The sequence below is a fragment of the Elephas maximus genome, chromosome 9, assembly GCF_024166365.1.
Source record: "Elephas maximus indicus isolate mEleMax1 chromosome 9, mEleMax1 primary haplotype, whole genome shotgun sequence".
Classification (NCBI taxonomy): domain Eukaryota; kingdom Metazoa; phylum Chordata; class Mammalia; order Proboscidea; family Elephantidae; genus Elephas; species Elephas maximus.
Window position 1 is genome coordinate 78,815,314 of NC_064827.1, and position 20,522 is coordinate 78,835,835.

Consider the following 20,522-nt stretch of genomic DNA (forward strand, 5'->3'; position numbering starts at 1 on the left):
GGCCTCAGCCTTTCTAAAAAAAGTTTTCTAATCTTCTTCCGGCTTAAACAGCTCTCGGATTCCCGGGGGCGCGGCCAGATAGGCGGAGCCTGTGGGCGTCTTGGAGATGGCACCTAGCAACATCAGAGGTGGGAGGAGCGCGAGGGGAGGGGGCCGCAAGGAAGCTGGCACAGCGCCCTGAGGTCCGGGAAGGGACACCCTGAGTTATGACTGACTCCAGCGAGGTGGGGGCTGAGAGAAAGCCATAGCAAGGAAAGAGGGCCAGGGTAGAAGAGACCCAGACTTGGGCCGCAGGGAAGGTTTTAAGTACAGGAGAGGCAGCGTCAGTGTGCAATTCAGGAAAGTCCCTGGCTGCGGTGCAGAGAATGGAGGAGTTGGGAAGTGAGACGACAGAGATGGCCAGAGCAGGCATCCTGGAAGAGATGGCATTAGCCCAGACAAGAGGATTATACAAGAGACGAGGAGGGATCTGAGAGATTTTAGGAAGTGGAATAAACAGGACTCGAGAACTGATGGGACATAGGTCTCTGGCTCAGGTGGCTGGCAGGGAATGAGTCTTCACTAAGGTGGGAAAGCCTGGGGCAGAAGTGGGTAGGTTCTGCAGGACCCTGAGGCCTATGGCTTGGGATGGGCCTGAGCTGGAGTGTCAGCAGCTGGAGGTGGGAGCTGAGGAAGATCAGGAGGAGAGCAGAGGGTCAGTGTGAGCAGGAGCACCCTGACCCTGGCCATAGTAAAGGGAGAGAGGCAGGACTGAAGAGGCTTGCTTGGGTATGAGAGGAGAAGATAGGGTTGGATCATCCCTAGGGGGAATGGTGCCACTGTATCCCAGATGGCATCTCCTACCTAGTGTCTGGGACCCACCCCTGTCTGTAAAGTACATGGGGAGAGTGTGTAAGTGGGGTGCGGATCTGGTTGTTTCTGAGGCCTGCTCCAGCATCACTGTCCCTTGGCTTTAGGATGCTCTGGAGCCTGACGAGGACCCCTCACAGCGCATCCTAAAGCCACAAGTGATTTCAGTCCCAAAAGGGACCCTGAAGCGCATCTTTGGAACCAGCCAGGTGTTCCAGGACTTCGATGAACCCAAACCAAAGCCCAAGGGGTTAACCGTGCCCCTCAAAGTTAGGGAGTAGTGAGTGACTACCTTGCCCCCGTCCAGGTTCCTGCCCTGCATAGCCATTGATGTGCTGTGCAGCCTTGGGCCAGTTACTCTTCCTCTCTGGGCCTCAGTGAAATCAACTGTGTAATGGGGCTCCCCCACCTTAGCTGATAAAAGGCTGCTGGCTTGGGTGAGCTTCAAGAATGCCAGCCTGCCTTCCCTGGGTCTCTATCCCTCCTGATTCTGCACCCAACGCCCCCCTTCCCCATATGCCCTGGATTCCTCTAAAGTCAAAACCAGACCCTCTGCTTGTATTTCCTTTCCCTGCCAGCTACTTCCAAGGCCAGACATGCTTAGAGCAAGAGGACTGGGAGATGGCTGTACTGTTCTTCTCCCGCGCCCTCCACCTGGATCCCAAGCTGGTGAGGGGGAGGGCCCGATGGGTATGGGCAGGTGCTGGCACACACTTCCCCCTCACTATAGCACCTGCCCATGCTACTCCTCTCAGGGCCACTAAGTCCCTGACGGTAAATGGGTGTCAAGGCTCAGGGAGATGGATTCCTCCCCCTCCCCTGAGGGGTAGGTCATGGGGAGGGGACAGATGCCTGGGTCCCATTGTCCTCAGGTAGACTTCTACGCCTTGCGGGCCGAGGCCTACATCCAGCTCTGCGATTTCTCCTCGGCCTCCCAGAACTTGCGAAGGGCTTATTCCTTCGAACCAGAGAACACCAAGTACCAGGAGCGGCTCACCTTTGTGCTTTATGTGCAGGTGCCTGGAGCTGCCCCAGGCCCATTCAAGGCTTCCACTTCACCCCGGCCCTCGTGGCTCTCCCTCCAGCTGTGTATGTCTGGGGGTGGGGTGGGGGCTTGCGCCTGATACCAGCTCTGCCTTCCTGGGGACCTCTTTGCCCCTGTGTCTGTGTCCCACCAGCTGAGCCCTCTCACCACCTCTCCAACCTTCCAAGTTGGTTTACTGGCAGGGCTGGGTAAAGTCTTGCAGCATTGTACAACAGAACTTTTTGTCATGACGGAAATTATCTACTCTGCACCATCCCATATGGTACCCACTGTTATTGGCATTGTGTGCCATCATGTTCATTCTGACTCATAGCAACCCTATAGGACAGAGCAGAACTGCCCCATAGGGTTTCCTAGGCTATAATTTTTACGAGAGGAGATCACCAGGTTGTTCTCTCCCATGGACCAGCTGGTGGGTTCAAACTTCTGACATTTGGGTTAACAGCTGAGCGCTTAACAATTGCACCACCAGAGCTCCTTATGGTAGCCACTAGCCACGTAGAACTAGTGAGCCCTTGAAACATGGCGAGTGTGACTGAAGAACTGCATTTTAAATTATGTTTAACTAAATTTGATGTGAATTTATATAGCCATATGGAGGTGGTGCCTATCATACTGGACAGCGCAGATCTAGAGTCTAGAGGCCCTAAGCACTAAGAAGGTTAACAGTGTTCCCAATTTACAATTCAAAATTAAAAAAAAATATATTAAACCATAAAACACCAACAAAATCTTGATTTTTTCCCATCTTGACAACTTTGATGTCTTTTTTAAAAATTTCAGCTATCTACTTCTTAAAAAAAAGAAAAAGTCTAATCACATGCTTAATCTGTCCCTTGGGGGCCCTGAATCCTGCACTGCTACTTCCTGTGTGACCTCGAGGAAGTCCCTTCACCTCTCTGAGCCTCAGGTCCTTCATTTTAAATGGGGATAATAGCTCATACCAGTGAGGTATTACCTACAAGTTTCTCAGCAGAGGGCTCAGCACCCGAAAGCATCAATCTAAGCTGGAGCCTATTACTGTTAGCTCTACCATTCTTGTCACATCTCCCCTTTTTCCTCTCAGTTTCTCTCTATGCCTGTGTCTCTGTATTGGTCTGTTTCCCATCAACTATGTATTACTCACTGTCTCTCCCCAGCTTTGTATTTCTCTCCATCTCTGTGTCTCTGTCCCTCAAAGTCTCTCCACAGGTATAAAAGGCTCTGTCCCTGTCTCTTGCCTCTCTCCCCTTCCTCCACGATGTTGTCCCACAGCTGGTGTTTGTAGCTGGGCTGTGGTCACAAGCAAAAGTGACTGCCTCCTGTGTCCCCAGGGCCAGTGCCTCTTTGAGCAATGTGCCTACCAGGATGCCCTGACCGTCTTCTCTCAAGCCTCTGAGCTCCAGCCTCAGAAACCCTACTTCCGCTACCGATGGTGAGTGCCCAGCCATGTCCCGGCTGGCCCTCATTCCCCCAGCAAACCTTCCTGCCTCTCCTCCCCCGGGGCAGACAGAGTGCACACTCTGCCTTCTGCCCTCAGCATGGCCTGTCTCCTGGCCCTCAAACGGTATCGTGAATGCCTCACACTTGTCACCAAGGAACTGAAGCATGGCACGACCAACGCTGATGTCTACATTCTCCGGGCCAGGCTCTACAACTTCTTCCAGAAGGTAGCTCAGGAAGGGCAGGGTGGCGTGGGGCCTTCACCCTAGCCTGGGAGCCCCCAACACCCTTTGAGATTACAGGAGGCTGCGTGGCCATCCATCAGCACAGAGGTCACATCCCCACAGTGCAGTGGGCCGCTGCCACCCCTGGGCAGAGGCCCCCGGCCAGCCTCGACCATTTGCCATCCAGTCCGGCAGTTGCTCTAGCTTGACTCAGCCCTGGTTCTGTGTCAGGCCTGTGCTGGGCCCTCTGGAAAACACAAGGTGAGAGACAGGTGCATCCCTGCTCTCTTGGAGTTCACTGCCCAGGGGAGGTGTCCCTGAGCAGACAATTACACAAAGAATGATTGAACCACAATTGTGTCACCATATGAGGTCACTGTGTGGGACAAACCCAGAGAACCATTAGATGAGGCAGCCCATTCTCCCCTTCCTCCCCTCCTTCCTCCTCTCCTTCCTTCCTCCCCTTCTCTCCTTCCTTATCTCCTCCTTCTTCCTCCCCTCCCTCCCTCCCTTCCTTACTTGCCTCAGTGAACATTTCCCAAACACCCTCCACTGGCTAGTCCTGGGCTATGCACAGGGAGGGGACAGAGAGTACAGGGAACAACTTGCGGGCTGGGCAGACTTGAAGCCACAGGGAAGAAGGTGGGGAGAGAAGGCAGGAAAAAGGAGACTGCAGGTATGAGAGGACACCTTCAAGGATGGAGGAGCCCCAGGTCTCATGAAGCTGGGAGCACCCCGAATTCTTCCCAGGGGCAGCAGGAGCCTTGAAACAGTGCCCCTCAGGGTGACAGGACTTTAGAAAGACCCCTCAGCTGCCGTGGAGAGTGTGGGTTGGGCAGAGCAAGATAGGAAGCCAGGAGCCTGGGAGGAGGCTGAGCAGGGGGAGAAGGGAGAAGTCCAGAGAGAGAGGAGGGGGTTGAGTGAGGAGGGCTGGAGGATGGCCACAAGGGGTCAAGGTCCATGGTCCTTTAGAAGTCAGGACCAGAGATGACTGGGTGCAGGTGTGATCAGGAGGGAGGCATGGAGAACACCACCCGACAACAACCCCCAGCTTTCTGGCTTGGCCGGGGTAGATGGCAAGTTGGGAGACTCTGGAGGGGGAGGAACAGGTGTGGACCAAATCAGGTGGAGTTCACCTCAGTTCACCAGGTGGGGGCATCCTGTGGGAGGTTGGAGACTTGAGCCTGTAATTCCAGAGGGAGGGGTCCCTGCCTTTCAGGAGTGGACCCCGGGGGTGAGGCCCACCCAGGTGCCGCCTCTAGCAGCTGAGGGGCTGGGCTTCTATGTCCCACAAGTGACTAAAAGGGAGTCTCTTTCAAAGGTATGAGACTAGTAATTATTGACAATTATCATTGAACGTTATGACTTCGAGAAGCTCTGGTGGTACAGTGGTTAAGGCGCTTGGCTGCTAATCAAAAGATTGATAGTTTCAACCCACCAGCCGCTCCTCGGAGAAAGATGTGGCAGCCTGTTTCCGTAAAGATTTACACCCTTGGGAACCCTATGGAGCAGTTCTACTCTGTCCTATAGAGTCGTTATGAATGGGAATTGACTCGACGGCAACAGGTTTTTGGTTGTGACTTAGCTGCCCCTTGTGAGCCCCTGCTATGTGTTCTAAGCACTTTACCGTGTTTATCTTGAAGGCTCACAGTAATCCTTTGAGGTAGATATGACCCATTGTCCTCTGCACAGATGAAGCAGCAGCCCTGAGGGGTTGAATGATTTGTCTAAGCTCACACGGCCGGTTCACAGTGGTGCTGCCCTTGAACCCAAGTCTGTCTACTCTAAAGCCCAGCTCCCAGACGCTCCCCCTCCTGATTTCCACTCACACCTGGTATCCATACTCTTTGTTCTGCTCACCCTCTGTCTAATTAGCCAACAGGACACAGGGTGGTTCCTAAAACTGTTTGTTGACTGACCTGCACACCGGAAGAAGGTGTTTGCCTGGGGATGTTTTCTGGGTCTGTTCTCTGTCAGAGTTGTCTTGTGCTTAAAGGTCAGGGGTGAGGGGAAGAGTAAGGGGGGAGGATAGTGAGGATACAGCTGTCCAGTCAGGAAGCCACACACTCCTTCCACATCACGTGAGCCTCACAGAGTCCTCTAAGGAGGTAGCATCAGCAACCCCATCCTGCAGCAGAAACTACCAAGGCTGAGCAGGGACCTGGCTCGCCTGAGGTCACATCTGGGAAGGGGCCAGCAGATGGGGTGGAATTTTCCCACAATGCTCTCTTGCCTCCTTCAAGAGGTGGAAAAGGTGGAACAGTGGTGTGGGGGCACTGAGGTGGGGTGGTGTGATGCCAGCCTGCCTAGAGACAGGCACCTGCAGCCTGAATCCACACCTTTCCCCCTCACCCATGAGGCCTATACCCCTAATACCACCCCGACAGCCCAACCTCTGCTACCGGGACCTGCATAACAGCTTGCTTCTGGAGCCCAAGCACCCACAGGCCAAGGCACTGCTCAAGACGATGGTGAACCAGGCCCAGCAGGCGCGCCAAGATGCGGGGATCTTTGCTGTGCGGGGCGACATGCAGCACGCACTGCGGTGCATCAACTGCGCCATTGAGAACAGCCCTCTGGACCCCAGCCTCTTCCTTTTCCGGTATTGAGTGAGGAGGGACTGGTCTCAAGCTCCAGGCCCTGCCCTCCCACAGACTTGCCGTGTGGCCTCAGGAGAGTCCCTGACCTGTCTTCAGTTTCCCCATCAGGCCTCTAATAATCCCGCCGTACTTGCCACAGGGGTGGAGGCATCGTGGGAGGTGGTCTTTGCTACTGTCCTTGGAGGAGGGGCAGGCGGCAGCCTCCCAGTTAACCAGGAGTCTAGAACCCCAGGCCTCCTGAACCCTGGGAGGGTGAGTACAGCTCAGTGGACAAGGCTTGGGCTTGAATTCCAACCCTTCCAGGGTGTCACTATGTGATTGGGGGCACTTTAACCTCTTTGAACCTGGGTTTTCTCATCTAAACAGCGGAGGTAAAAACATTTCCTCATGTATATAAAGGTCTTAGCATAGAGGCAGGCACACACATGGCTCCCACAAGGAAAGAGGGAGGCTATTTTTGAGAAACATAAAATTACTAGTGATAGCAGGTTATCTGAACACCAAGCCAGGGCCAACCACACCAGCCAAACCTAGTGCATGAGGCAGGTGCCCTCACCACCTACATGGGTCTGAAGAAGAAACCAAGCCCAAGCAGGGAGCGACTTGCCCAGCCACTTAGCCAGTTGGTGGAGTGCCCTTAGCCCTGATGTCCCTCCTCCCACCCACCGTGCCCTCCCCTACAGGGGCACCATGTACCGACGGCTCCAGGAGTTTGATGGTGCTGTGGAGGACTTCCTGAAGGCGCTGGACATGGTGCCTGAGAATGAGGAGGACATGGTGCGGCAGGTGCAGCGGCAGCTGCTTCTGGCCTACAATGACTTTGCAGTGCACTGCTACATGCAGGGTGCCTACCAGGAGAGCGTGCTGCTGCTGAACAAGGTCCTCAAGGATGAGCAGCAGGAGAAAGGCTTCTATATCAACCGTGGTGGTGAGTGGGGCTGGGCTGGGGGTAGAGTGAGCCCCGCTCCCTAAGTTCCAGGCTTGCCATTTGAGGCCCCCTGGGTCTAACTATTCCTCTAGCCTCATCTCCCACTGCTGCCTTTCATGAGCTCACAAAATCCAGGCCATCCCATACTCCATGCCTCCCCCTTCTCCCTCCCTCTGTATCTCCCTGTTCCCCTCTCTCTCTTCCCTCCTGAGCTGCATTCACGCTGCCCCCTCGCCTGTGTCCTTCCCACACTCACACTGTCACTTCTGCTCAGGACTCCTCCCCTTCCATCAACAAACACACACACCCCTGCTCACTCCTTCCCTGGTTCCTGCACACACGTCTTTGGGGAAGCCCTCTCTGCTGCCTCCTGCCCCCTGACCTTGTCATTTTCCTTTGGGGTGCTTATCCCAGTTGAATTATGGGGCTTTGGGGTGATTATTGCTCTCATGTGTATCTCCCAACTAAGTGCTGAGATCCTTGGGGTTGAGCTTGGGCTCCCAGCTCTGCCCCAGCACCCTCATTGAGTGTTGTTAAAAGTTGGAAGGAAGTAAAGAAGGAGGGAGGAAGGGAAGAAAAAAGGAAAAAGAAGAAACATTTAATGGACTCAGTGTCCCAGGGACACACTTTGGGAAACATTACCATAGACAAACTGGTCACCAACACCAAAAAAACAAACAAACCCGTTTAGTCCATTCCGACTCATAGCCACCCTATAGGACAGAGTAGAATTGCCCCATAGAGTTTCTGAAGAGCAGCTGGTGGATTGGAACTGCCAACCTTTTGGTCAGCAGCCGAGCCCTTAACCACTGCACCTGAAAATGCTCAGAATCGGACAGCTGGGAAAAGGTGCCCAGATGTACAGAAAACTTGAGAGGCCGGCGACTGCCCATGGGTGTTATCAGCCACCAATTTCAGGCCCTGCACCACCCTCCCTAGGAGTGGGCTGGGGTTCCTGGGTCCTGGGAGTTGGGGGCCAACTCAGTCCCTGCCCCCGGGCCCCAGATTGCTTCTTCCAGCTGGGCAACCTGGCCTTTGCTGAGGCGGACTACGAGCAGGCGCTAGCGCTCAGCCCGAAGGATCCGGGGGCCAATCTGCGCATGAGCCTGCTGCAGGAGAAGATGGGCTTCTGCGAGCAGAGGCGCAGGTGCGGCGGCGGGGCCATCCCTGAAGTGGGCGGGGCTGGAATGGAGGGGGCGGGGCTGGAGGGGGAGGGGAGACCGGAGGGACGGCGCTGGGGAGGGCGGGGCCTGGCGTGACGACGTTTGCTGGGATCCCTGGGCCAAGATGCTTTCCACTTTTTTATTATAAATAATGTTGTAATCGGCATCCAGAACCTGTATTCTCATGCATTCACACTAGTAGTGCTGTAGGTAATTGTTGGGTTAATTAGTGTTAACAGTTTCATAGATAATATCAAAATGTTCTCCAAAAAAAGTGAACCCATATAAACTTCCTTCAGGAGAGGAGAGCCTCAATTTCCCCAAATGTTGTATACCCAACCAGACCCAGTGCTGTCGAGTGGATTCCGACTCATAGGAACCCTACAGGACAGAGTAGAACTGCCCCCTACAGTTTCCAAGGAGCGCCTGGCGTATTGGAACTGCCGACCCTTTGGTTAGCAGCCGTAGCACTTAACCACTATGCCACCAGGGTTTCCAAATGTTGTATAACCCATTAAAAAAAACAAAAAAACATTGCCGTCAAGTCAACACCAACTCATAGCGACCCTATATGACAGAGTAGAACTGCCAATGAGTGCCTGGTGGATTCAAACTGCCAACCTTTTGGTTAGCAGCCATAGCTCTTACCCACTACACCACCAGGGTTTCCAAAATGTTATACAGGAGATTAGAAATCTTAGAAAATTAGTAGAGAGATACTCAGGTTTGACATGCATAAACTTGTTTAGTTTATTGCAAGGTAGTCATGGCAAGGCACACAAGTAAGACCTCACAACATTCATTTAGAACTAGAGAATCAGAATTAACAATTACAATATTAGTTCAATGGTTAGAGTTCAAATCTTTAGACTTCAAACTTCTACCTTTAACCAGAGGTCTCAGGAGGAAGGCTTAACCACAGCTTGAACTTGGTGAAGGTCCCTTGTAGACAGATAGGGTCCAAGGTCAGTAGCTGTGGACAGAATCTCAGTTCTGTCTCTTCCTTCTCTTAGTGAGTGAGCAGAAATTTAAGTGAATTTGTCACCTTGACCTCACCCAACAAGGGCCAGTGTGATGTCAAAGACTAGTATGTCTTTTCTCCAGGGCTAGAGAGTAACCAGATGACACATCTTCTCTTCAAGGTTAGAGATTAGGAGGTTGTTTAGGTTTATGTGATGTTTTCCTATGTCACAGCATGCTGGGTCAAAGTGAACTTACAGGTTGTTTACGTTCTTTACATACTTCACATGCTTCTATGCCTCAGTTCAGAAATTTTCTAGATAACTTTCTGATGACTGACAGGTTTCTAATGATGTATAGTTAATGTTAGAGAGCCTCACAACGTAGACATATTTCTAAGTACATATTATGAGTGCTTATACATATGTATTTTGAAAGCATAATAGTGACTTATACCTTATAGGATCGTTATAGAAGCACACAGAACACCAAATCTCCCCAGCACAGGGTGTGACGACTATTTCCAATGCCGATAACCTGATAGACCAAAAAGTGCTCTCTCTCTCCCTCTCTCCTAATTTAATTTACATGTTCAAATTGTTAGCACGTCAAAAAGGGCAACATTTGCTCAAAAGCAAAGATGAGAAGTCAGGAAGGGGGAGAAAATCAGGATGAAAGGAAAGGGGGACCCTAGGGCAGCAATGAGGAGAGTGCTGACACATTATAGGGAATGAAACCAGTGTCATGGGACACTTTATGTACAAACTATCGAATGGGAAATTAATTTGCTCTGTAAACTTGCACCCAACGCACAATAAAAAAAATAATGAATAAATTGTTAGCATAGCCCAGCACATTCCATGTTTATTGGCCACTGTGGCCTACCCAAGGAGCCCTGGTGGTGCAGTGGTTAAGTGTCTGACTGCTAACTGAAAGGTTGGCAGTTCCAACCCATCAGCTACTGTGTGGGAGAAACATGTGGCAGTCTGCTTCTGTAAAGATTACAGCCTTGGAAACTCTATGGTGCAGTTCTCTCCTGTCCTCAGTGTTGCTATGAGTCAGAATCAACTCAAGGGCAATGGGTTTGGTTTTGGTTTATGGGCTGCCCAAATCTTTTGCTCATTTTGCTATTGAGTTGCTCATTTAAAAAAAAATGGTTATAATAATTCTTCGTAGGCTAGAAAAATTAGCTTGTTGTCTGCTATAAATAAATGCAAAATATATTTCCCCTATTTATTGCTTTTCTTTGGGGTGTTTTTGCTAGTCAGTAACTTGGAATTTGACTGTACAGTAGTCCAATTATTAACTTTTTTTTCATTTTTAGTTGCTGGGTTTATGGCATTCTCAGAAAGGCCTTCCCAACCCCAAGATCAGACAAACATTCACTTACGTTGGGGTTTCATTGTAGCATTTAAGTTTTGGGTCCATCAAGAGCATACCTCATGGAAGAAGAGCAGTAGGCATGGTGGAGAAGGGGAGCAGGGACGAGCATGGTTTTCCCCAAAACTCCCAGGGGGCCGGACACTGCCCCCCAGGTGGGCCAGCTCATGGCAACCTGTGACCACTGTGTTCTGCAGGCAGTTCCACAAGGCAGAGGACCACTTCTCAATGGCCATCCAGCACAGCCCCCAGAAGGCTCGGTACTACCTGCAGCGGGCCAAGAGCCGACAGCTGCTGCAGAACTTTTGGGGGGCCCGCCAGGATGTTGCTACTGTCCTGCTTCTCGAACCTGAACAACCACAGGTGGGTTCCTGCAGGGCCAGGAGGGGGTGCTCCAGAGTCAATACCCGGCCACCTAAAGATACTCCCTGTCCCTAAATCTGGTCTGATTATTATAAGAGTTACTATTGCTTGAACATTTACTGTATGCCAGACGCTGTTCTAACCACTTCAACTTATATCAACCCATTTAACCCTCCTCACCATCCAAAAGACAGGTAATACTATTTATTATCACCTGTAATTTATAGATAGGAAAGTAAGGCTCAGAGAAGTCAGCTCCCTGCCCCAGGTCCCACAGTTTAGAAGTCAAACCCTTGTCTGTCTGGCTCTAGAACCTGAGGTTGGACTCACCCTCAAGGCTTCCTCCACGAATAGCTCCCTTCTCATGGTCTCCTGCTAGTTCTGGGGCAAGAGTGTCCAGTCCTTTAAAAACAACAATTTGCAAAACCCTTCCCTCTTTGGCCCTAAGAAAGGCCAAATAGGAATCTGTGAAGTTGGGATAGTACCACACCAGCTGCCCCCTGCCCATACCTGGCTCTGGGTCACCCCCTCTCCTGACAGCTGCTCCCGCTGATGACCAACCTCTTCCCGGGCATGTCGGTGGATGATGTGCTTGGCAGCCATGTGGCCCGCCTAGCCAAGCTGCAGCTGGAGCGGGCGATGGAGAGCAGTCCAGAGTCCAGCATCCCGAAAGGCATTGTGGGGTAAGCTCCCTGGGCAGGGGCCACAGGCCAAGGGTGGGAACCAGCTGAGGCCTAAGGCTCCTCTGGCCCCACTGCTTCCTTGGGCCACTGTCCATTGCCTGGGGATGGCGGGGTGAGTCAGGGAGACTGAGCCGGCACTCTGGCCATGGCTTAGCAGGTTGCTTCGGGAGCGGGAATTAGAGCGCCAGAAGGCCCGTGCCCTGCGGCGTGAGTGGAAGGTGGAGCAGCCTTCCTCCGAAGAGCTGAAGGTCACCCACCAGGCCCTGCAGGAAGGTCCAGAGGAAGAAGCTGAGGCCCCGGAGGAGGAGAAGGAAAAGGTGAGTGGGCACATGCCCTCGAGTTCCAGGGCAGAGTGCACTTGGGCCCAGGGCTGAGGGATGCAGGCCAGGTAGAGGCTGGCTTCCAGGCCCAGCTCTGCGTCCTCTCAGATGTGTGACTTGGGCTGGGGACATCTTGCTGCGAGATGGGGATGGAAACATCAGGGGTGCCCCTGGGGGAGGGTGCCTGAGGAGGTGGGCACCTTGCAGAGAAAGGCCTTCCCACACTTGGCTCCTGCTTACTTCACATGTTCTATTGTCTGCACTGGCCACCTGTGCCAGAATTTTCTTCTCAAAGTCATTTCTAAAAACTTTTTGTTGACTGTAACATAAATCAGAGAAGTGCATAAATCCTAAGTGTACAGCCTGATGAAGTTTCAGACTGAGTGTAGCACGACACGTTTATCCAGATCACAAGAACCCCTTCGTGTCCCCTTTTAGACCGCTCCTCCCACCCTGCCCCACCCCACAAGGCTAATCACTGCCTTGATTACTAACTACGCACATGGGTTTTGCCTGTTCTTCACATAAATGGACAAATACAGTGTGCCCTCTTGTCTCTGGCTCCATTCACTAAATATTATGTTTGTGAGTTGCATCCAAGTGGTTGCGTGTAGCAGCAGATGGCTCATCCTCATTGCTGTACAATATTCCAGTGTGTGACTGTCCCACATTTATCCACTTCACTGCTAATGACAGCAAGTAAATTTATGTCAAAGAACACTTGACATAACCGAAGTAAATGGAAAATGGTAGCTGTACCTTTTCCTAGCTCACATTAGAATAGACACACAACTATAAATCTTTCATCTCTGTGCCTCCTGAAATCATTGAGGGCTGCCTCACTCAGGGAGACATTGAGGGGAAGCATGCAGAACCCAGGGGACAGGGCCCAACATGGAGCTGACGCCTGGTACACTGCACTCAGCAGCTCTGCCCACCTGCCCCTCGAGCTCCTGGGCATTGTTCAGTGTCCCAGGTATGAGACTAAGCCAAGGAGACAAGCAGCCAAGAGCAGACCTGGATTCAAATCCCAGCGTCTCTACTTCTTAGCTGAGTGGCCTTGGGCAAGTTGCTTAAGCGCTCAGAGCCCTGGTTTCCTGATCTGTGAAATGACAACAGCAGTAGTTCCCTCCCAGATGTGCTGGATCAAACGGGGAAAGGCGTGTAAAACATGCAGAAACTATCCAATTTCTCCTAACCATTCACCAGGACACAGCATTTTACAGTACACGTAAGCCTGCCCACACTTGGTGAATGGACTGGGACTCTAATTTTCATTTTGCAGTTCGGGAAACTGGGGCCCAATCAGCCCCTCGAACCGTTCCTATTTTGTCTGGCCACTCCCCTTCCTACATGGTCTTCACCTCTCCAGTCCCCCAAGCAACCCTAACCCTTGAGGAGCTCCAAGCTTGAGGAATGACTACTGAAGGGCCCCAGGGCCTGCTGGCCTTCCAGAGCTACAACCGCTGGCCCAGGGATCTCCCAATGTGTGTGACTACCCAGCCTGTCTCCCGTCACAGGAGGAGGAGCCTGAGCACCCCCCTGACAAGGAGACGTCCCTGTCTAGCAACTACATCGACCAGACCTCCTCAGGCTCCATCTTGGGCTGTAAGTTCCCAGTGTTCTTCCCAGGCCAGAGAGAGCCAAAGCAGTAGTGTGGAGAAAGGTCAGGGGTCTGAGACTCTGACCTGGGTGTGAATTTGGGCTCTGCTGTTTACAGCTTTGAGACCTTGGGCAAGTGAGTAATAATCCCAGCTCTGTAGAGACCATGGTGAGGACTCAGTGAGGTGGTGCCCAGCATGGAGCCTGGGATGTCAAGCCCTTTGACAAAAGATTTCACAGAGGCTGCTGGCCTCAGGCCTGTCCCTGAAACAAGCCCACAAACCTGTGCACTTTCAAGGGGCTTTTATCCTCAATTCTGCCAGGCACCAGCCTGGAGGGTACAAACATGTAAAACTCAGGAATGCGGCTCCGAATTTCCAAGGGGGCTCTGAATTTCCAAGGGCCGATGTGAGCAGTCCATGGTAGAGACAAAATAGCAATGCCTGAGTCTTCTTCCCCCCATGCAGTGCAATTCCACAAACGTATTGAGCGCTGCTGGCCAGGCCTGGGCCAGTCGCCAGCTACAGGGATGAACGGCACATCTCTAAAGGGAGGGAGGTACTCAGTCAAAGGACACCCACACCACAGCATAGACATACGGTGAGAGGGCAGTCCAGGGGGCTGGGAGTGCATGAACCTCCTTTTGTGAGGGTCAAGAAGGGCTTCCAGGACCTGAAGCAAAGCATCAGGTGTGGGAAGGGGTAGGCAAGCAGAACTGCTGTGGACAGGGAGCCCAGAGCCTATGGGCTGCTGGTTGTAGCTGGAGCACAGAGGGCAAGGGGCAGCCCTCAAAATGGAGGCCAGGCACTGGGCAGGTGGGGCCTGGGTCCCTTGAGTAGCTTCCTCTTATCTTATAACCCTAGCCCACCTGTAGGCTCCTGTTGTTCTGATAGGCCTTTCCCTTTGGTCATGCAAAGCCTCAGGGGAGGGGGAAGGCAAGGATGAGGCCTGGGAGTCCCCTCTTCCTGGAGCTGTCCAGGGCAAGCAGGGCAGGCCATGAACTCTGGAAGAGGCCTGACAGGTACTCTTGGCACTCCTCCCCAGTCACAGCCACATCCACCTCAGAGACAGAGATGTCCACTACCTGCCAGGAGTACAGGAGCACTTCAGCCACTGCTGTGACATTCTCTGACTCCTCACAGCTGAAGACTCAATCCTCAGACTCTGGGACCAATGCAGAGGATCCAAGTCTGAGCCAGAACCCCAGCAAAACCAAGGCTGCCCTTGGGCTGAGCTGGAGCCTCAGCAAGACCGAAGAATCCCAGGGTCCGAGGCATAGGCCCAGCAAGATTGAAGAGACTCAGGACCTGAGGCAGAGTCCCAGCAAGACTGAGGACACCCAAGGCCCAAGGCAGAGGCCCAGCAAGACTGAAGAGACTCAGGACCCAAGGCAGAGGCCCAGCAAGACCAAGGAAAACCAGGGCCCAGGGCAGAGTTCCAGCAAGACCGAGGACACCCGGGGACCAAGGCGGAGGCTCAGGAAGGCCAAGGTTGCCCAGGGCTGGAGCTGGGGACCCAGCAAGTTCCCCACCCATGGCCACGCCTGGGGACTGAATCGGAGCTCCAGCAAGACTAAGGATTTCTATGACCTCAGTCTGAGCCCCAGCAAAACAGATGCTACTCAGGGCGGGAAACAGAGGCCCAGCAAGGACGATACCACCCAGGATCAGAATTGGGAACTAAACAAGACAAAGGTTTTCTGTGACCTACGTCAGAAACCTAGCAAGACCAAAGCTGTCCAGGTCCAGAGCCAGAGACTCAGCAAGACTAAGGGTGCCCAAGGCTGGAGCCGGGAACCAAGCTCAAGACCCAGCAAGACCAAGGTTGCACAAGGCACAAGCCAGAACCCCAGTAAGACTAAGGCCATGCACAGCCCAAGCCAAAGTCTCCACGAGGTTCAGTCTGCCCAGAGGTGGAGCCAGGGACCAAGCCAAAGTCCCAGCAAGACCAAGGCCAGCTGGGGCCTGAGCTCAAGTTCCAGCAACACTGAGTCCATCTGGGGACCGAGTCCAAATCCCAGCAAGACTGAGTACACCTGGGACCTGAGCTATAGTCCCAACAAAACCGATGCCACCCAGGGTCTGAGCCAGAGCCCCAGCGAAACCGAGGCTGACCAGAGCCACAGCCCCAGCAGGAATACTGCTCCCTGAAGGAGCCACTAAGCCCCACACTACCTGCTGGGGAAGAGAGAGGTCCTACCCCCACGCACTGGTACCCAACCCACTCGGCAAAGCTGGCTCCTCCCAGAGCAGGCAGAAACTTCAGCCAGCATTCCTCTGGTTCCACGGCTAAGTTTATTGTACTTGTTCTCTTCTTTTACAAAATTAAAACCTTTAAAAACCAGGCCCGAGTGGCGCCTTGAGTCCCTTTATCTGTGGGGACTAAGAAGATCCAGCCTGGCTCCATTGCACTGGAACACAGGGTATGGGTGGGTACGAGGCCAGTGCAAGGGCCAAGGGTAAATAAACCTGGGAGGAAGGGCTTAGCCACAAGTCACAGTCCCTGAGTTACAATTCACATTTTAAGAAGGCTCAGGCTAGAGGGGGAGGTCAAGGCTCAGTGAGGTTCTGTGGTGACCAGACCTTTCCCTGGGGAAGGAGTAGAGGCCAAGAAGGCAGTAGAGGCCAAGATGGATGCCCTCAAACCAGTTAAGAGCCAGGGCTTACCCTGCCCCAGGCCATGGCCTAGCTAACACCTTCTCCATCTTCACTCTCTGTGCTTTGGGTCCCGGTCTCCAGGAGGCTTGGGACAAAGGTCCTTCTGCCAGAGGCCCTAGGGCTTTCCTAGATGGCCTGGGTGGGGAAAAGCAAGGATGCCACCCTGACTCAGAGGAAGAAGGCGATTCGAGAGGCAACAGTCTTGCAGCCATTGGAGGAGAAGAGCTGCTCGTCCTCAGGGAAGAAGGTGGTGCTTTCCAGCACAGCCTGCACAACTTCATCCCTTGGCTCCAGGCCCAGCTGGGCCAGCTCATTGAGTACGCAGTGCCGCACATGGTGCCGCTGGAGTGGGAGGAAGGGCACCACAGCATCCAAGAGGTGCTCCTCCATGATGCCTGAGCGCCAGAAGCCATCTACAGGAAGGGACGGATGGGGAGAAGACCCTACATGTCACATGCGGGGAGAAGCCCAGGTCCCCCATCTCCAAAGAGTAGTGGAGGTATGATGCTGACTCTCTCAGCCACCTTTTGGGGGTAAGGCTCAGAGAGGTTATGTGATTTGCCCAAGGTTACAGAGCAAGGAGCGCCAAAGTCTGGGTGCTGATCCTCCTGGTTTGTGGGCAGAATATCAGACCCCGGGAGATACCTGGCCCACGCTGGGGACCTGGTCAAATGAGTCTGAGGGTGAAACCCCAGACCTGCCTGATGCTGGCCCCTGGGTTGGGACTCCAGGGCAGAACTCACGGTGCGGGTTGTCCAGGACAGCCCGGGAGATGGCCGGCTCCAGCTCCTGCAGGCGAATCTCCTCACGGTCCCGGCGGTTGTGCCATGCCTCCAGCACCGCCTGGTTGATCTGCTCACCACCAGTGTTGCTAAAACATGGGGACCCAGGCTGAGACTCAGACTGGGACTAATAGGGCATAAGATTTGGCCCTCACTATCCCAGTGCCATCTAAACACAACCTGAGCCTGGGGCACAGTGCTGGCAGGAGCCAAAACCACTGAAAACACTCCACAAGGACTACTTTCCCTCTCTGGACCTTGTGTCTATAACCATGATTCAGGTAGGTCACCTACACGTGCCCTGCAGTTTGCAGTTTACAGAACACTTCTGTGTTCCTTAACTGACTTTTCTTACCCAACCTCTAGAGGAATGTTCTTATTGTTAGGTGCTGTCAAGTTGTTTTCAAGTCATAGAGACCCCATGTGACAGAGTAGAACTGCCCCATAGGGTTTTCTAGGCTGTAATCTTTTTTTTTTTTAATTGTACTTTAGATGAAGGTTTATAGAACAAACTAGCTTCTCATTAAACAATTAGTACACATATTGTTTTGTGACATTGGTTACCAACCCCACGACATGTCAACACTCTCCCTTCTCGACCTTGGGTTCCCTATTACCAGCTTTCCTGTCCCCTCCTGCCTTCTAGTCCTTGCCCCAGGGCTAGTGTGCCCCTTTAGTCTCGTTTTGTTTTATGAGCCTGTCTAATCTTTGCTGAATCTCAGGAGTGACTTCATTACTGAGCTAAAATGGTGTCCGGGGCCCATACCACTGGTTTCTCCAGTCTCTGTCAGGCTAGTAAGTCTGGTCTTTTTTTGTGAGTTGGAATTTTGTTCTACATTTTTCTCCAGCTCTCTCCAGGACCTTCTATTGTGATCCCTGTCAGAGCAGAGCATCTAGCTGTGCTGGACTCAGCCTGGTGGAGGCTGTGGTAGTCGTGGTCCATTAGTCCTTTGGACTAATCTTTCCATTGTGTCTTTGGTTTTTTTCAATCTAGGCTGTAATCTTTATAGGAGCAGATCGCCAGATCTTTCTCCCGCGGAGCCACTGGGTCGGTTTGAACTGCCAGTCTTTTAGTTAACCATTTGTGCCACCAGGGCTTTGGGAAGTCAGGCATTAATATTGGCCCTGCTGTTCAGAAAAGTAAACAGAAGCTCAGAGGCAGGTGAAGTAATTTGCCTGAGGAAACACAGCTAGGACTCTTAAAATGGGACTAGAACTCTTATCCTACATTTCCTAGGCCTGTGTCCTCTTGGCCAAGAAAGAGGGAAAACTTTTTGGCCCAGCAGGGCTTCCTCAAAGAAGTGGTGATGATCAAAAAACTGGCTTTAAGAATGTCAAAGGAGAAGTCAACTACCATGAATGACAGGCCACCAGCAACAGTACAAGGAGCCTTGAGGAGGCCCGGCTGGGCCCAGGAGAAACAGTACTGCCACTGTGGGACCACAGGCCAAGAACAGATAGCTGGGACTTCTAAGAAGTGTTCCCCCAACTGTGCCCCCTGCAAAGCCGGGCCTCACCTGATGAAGATGAAGATGGCTTTGCGATAGTTCGTCCCATACACAACCCAGGAGGAGCCCAGGAAAGGTCGTAGGACCTCCATCAGGCCTGGGGGTAGCTTGTCCATCTCATCGAAAAGGAAGAGAGAGCGACTGCAGGCAGTGAGGTTCCCCTGGATCCAGCTCTTAAGATCCTTCTGCAGGGTAGAAGTAGGAGTTCAAGGAGGGCCCGGAGACACTACCCCAACACCAGACTTCTTCCCAAGACCAAGAACTGACCCTTCACAGGAAGTTATGGTCTTCTAGAAAGCACCAACCCCGTAATGGCTGAAACTGTGGCCCAGAGATGGGCAGGAACTTGTCAGTGGTCACACAGCGAGTCAGCAGAACTGGCTTCAACCCAGGGCTTCGACCTCCCTGTTCAGGGCTCCTCTTATGGCACCTATCACTTTCTATGAAAAGAGAAGGCTCTTTCCTGCTCCATGAACCTGCCCAACAGTGTTGACAGCTGAAACAGATCAGCCTGGGAAGTGCATTATGACCGCCAACGATCAGGGTAGGCACTAATATTAACCCATTAACTGTTTACTGAGCCATGATGGGGCTAAGTGATTTACAGGGAGAGGGTAATACAGACTGTTTGGTGTACATAAGTGCTCAAAACACGATGCCTGCAATAACATAATTGCATGTACCTCACAACTATACCAGGTAGTTACCATTATTGCCCTCCAGAAATCAAAGCAAGAACTCTCTGCCAGGTAGAATGGTACCATCACAAGCCCTGTTCAGGATGGGGTCCTGAGGGCTGAGCCTCCAACTGGCTATGTGGCCTGGACCAAGAGGCTTCCCCTTTCTGGCTCGGACTCAGTTCATAAAGACCGTAACCCCACAGTAGGGTAGAATGGTGAACCATGACATATCCAGCCTACCTTATAGCGCTCGATGTGGCTGGGGTGGGGGAAGTGGATGACAGGGGAGAAATGGTGCACATGGGGGCTTCGTAGGCCGCCCCGGAAGAGGTATTGTGCCAGCAAGGAGCTGACGTAGGACTTGCCGGTGCCTGTCCAGCCGTGCAGGGAGAGGACCAGCGGCTTGGTGGGGGCCGGGTCATGCACAAAGGCCTTCAGTGCCTTCACCACCAGCGCCTTGGCTAGGTGTTGACCTGCCAGGTGCTGGGCCAGATCACACTCCAGACCTAGGGCCGAAGAATGACAGTGTCAGAACCGAGGACACATTCCCACCAAGGAAGAGACTTTCAGACGGGAACCTGGTCTAGGGACCCCAGCTTTCTGGGACGTTTTTTACAAGCTGTCTACGGAAAGGAGGTGGAAGTGACGCCCTCAGAGTCTCTGGCTGCAGGAACCACCTTCAGGCTTGGCTCAGCCCGGCAGCACCTCCACCAGGTGGTCTTTCACACTGCACTCAGCCCTAAGTGGGCTCATGCTGTCTATGAGGTCGGGCCCACACCCCTGCCCATCCCCAAGGCAGACTACTCCCTTGATGGCCAGTCCACTCTTTGGATGCCTAGTAACGTGCCCACAAGGGCTCTACTGTCAAAGGTCTCTCTCCACCCTAGCAGGGCTCTGCTCGGGCCCCAATAAACCACCCCAAACCGTCGCCCCAGGCCCCGTGTCCTAGGCTCTCAGGTTCCCTCAACGACGGGCCCACTTCTGGCCCTGGCCGTTTGGACATCTGGGGATCTTGCCCCTCGGTTTTACCCTTCGGGTCCACAGATGCCTCGGGTCCACAGATGCCTCGGGTCCACAGCTCCCCCTACCCCGAGGCAACCCCGGGGTCCGAGTACTCTCCCCAGCCCCTTGCCTCCGAACCCCCGCATCTCCTCACCCTGGAAGTCAGGCCGGAAGTCGCACTCGCAGAAGTCGCCGAAGTTGCAGTGCAGCGAAGCCAGGTCCCAGGCGGCAAACGCGACCGAGAGCAACCCGAGCAGCCCGAGAAACGAGCCCCAAGGCCAGCAGCCGCGCGTCGCAGCCGCCATGCAGGTGAAGCCTGAGCTCTGTCCAGGGCTGCCAGCGCCTCTCCCGCAA

The 20,522-nt window shown here is 53.1% G+C and overlaps 2 protein-coding genes across 4 annotated transcripts; one reads left to right on the top strand and one right to left on the bottom strand.

Moving 5' to 3' along the window:
• Positions 1-206: 206 nt before the first annotated feature.
• On the top strand, positions 207-15,689 carry TTC16 (tetratricopeptide repeat domain 16). 2 transcript variants are annotated; one of them, XM_049897112.1, is made up of 14 exons: positions 207-224; positions 957-1,129; positions 1,428-1,518; positions 1,722-1,865; positions 3,208-3,308; positions 3,414-3,543; positions 5,928-6,142; positions 6,824-7,068; positions 8,074-8,215; positions 10,769-10,934; positions 11,475-11,617; positions 11,775-11,934; positions 13,458-13,545; positions 14,584-15,689. In XM_049897112.1, the coding sequence occupies exons 1-14, from the start codon at positions 207-209 to the stop codon at positions 15,687-15,689; spliced, it is 2,922 nt and encodes a 973-aa protein (XP_049753069.1). The 2 variants fall into 2 exon arrangements, with proteins under 2 accessions (XP_049753069.1, XP_049753070.1); XM_049897113.1 differs by lacking the exon at positions 207-224 and having other exon boundaries at positions 1,125-1,129; positions 1,726-1,865; positions 11,772-11,934.
• Positions 15,690-15,849: 160 nt separating this feature from the next.
• Positions 15,850-20,522, bottom strand: TOR2A (torsin family 2 member A). 2 transcript variants are annotated; one of them, XM_049897158.1, is made up of 5 exons: positions 20,323-20,522; positions 19,407-19,672; positions 18,496-18,671; positions 16,940-17,067; positions 15,850-16,609 (listed from the first exon to the last, which is right to left on the bottom strand). In XM_049897158.1, exons 1-5 carry the CDS (start codon positions 20,471-20,473, stop codon positions 16,365-16,367), a joined length of 966 nt encoding a protein of 321 aa, XP_049753115.1. In that variant the 5' UTR covers positions 20,474-20,522; the 3' UTR covers positions 15,850-16,364. The 2 variants fall into 2 exon arrangements, with proteins under 2 accessions (XP_049753115.1, XP_049753114.1); XM_049897157.1 differs by having other exon boundaries at positions 16,898-17,067.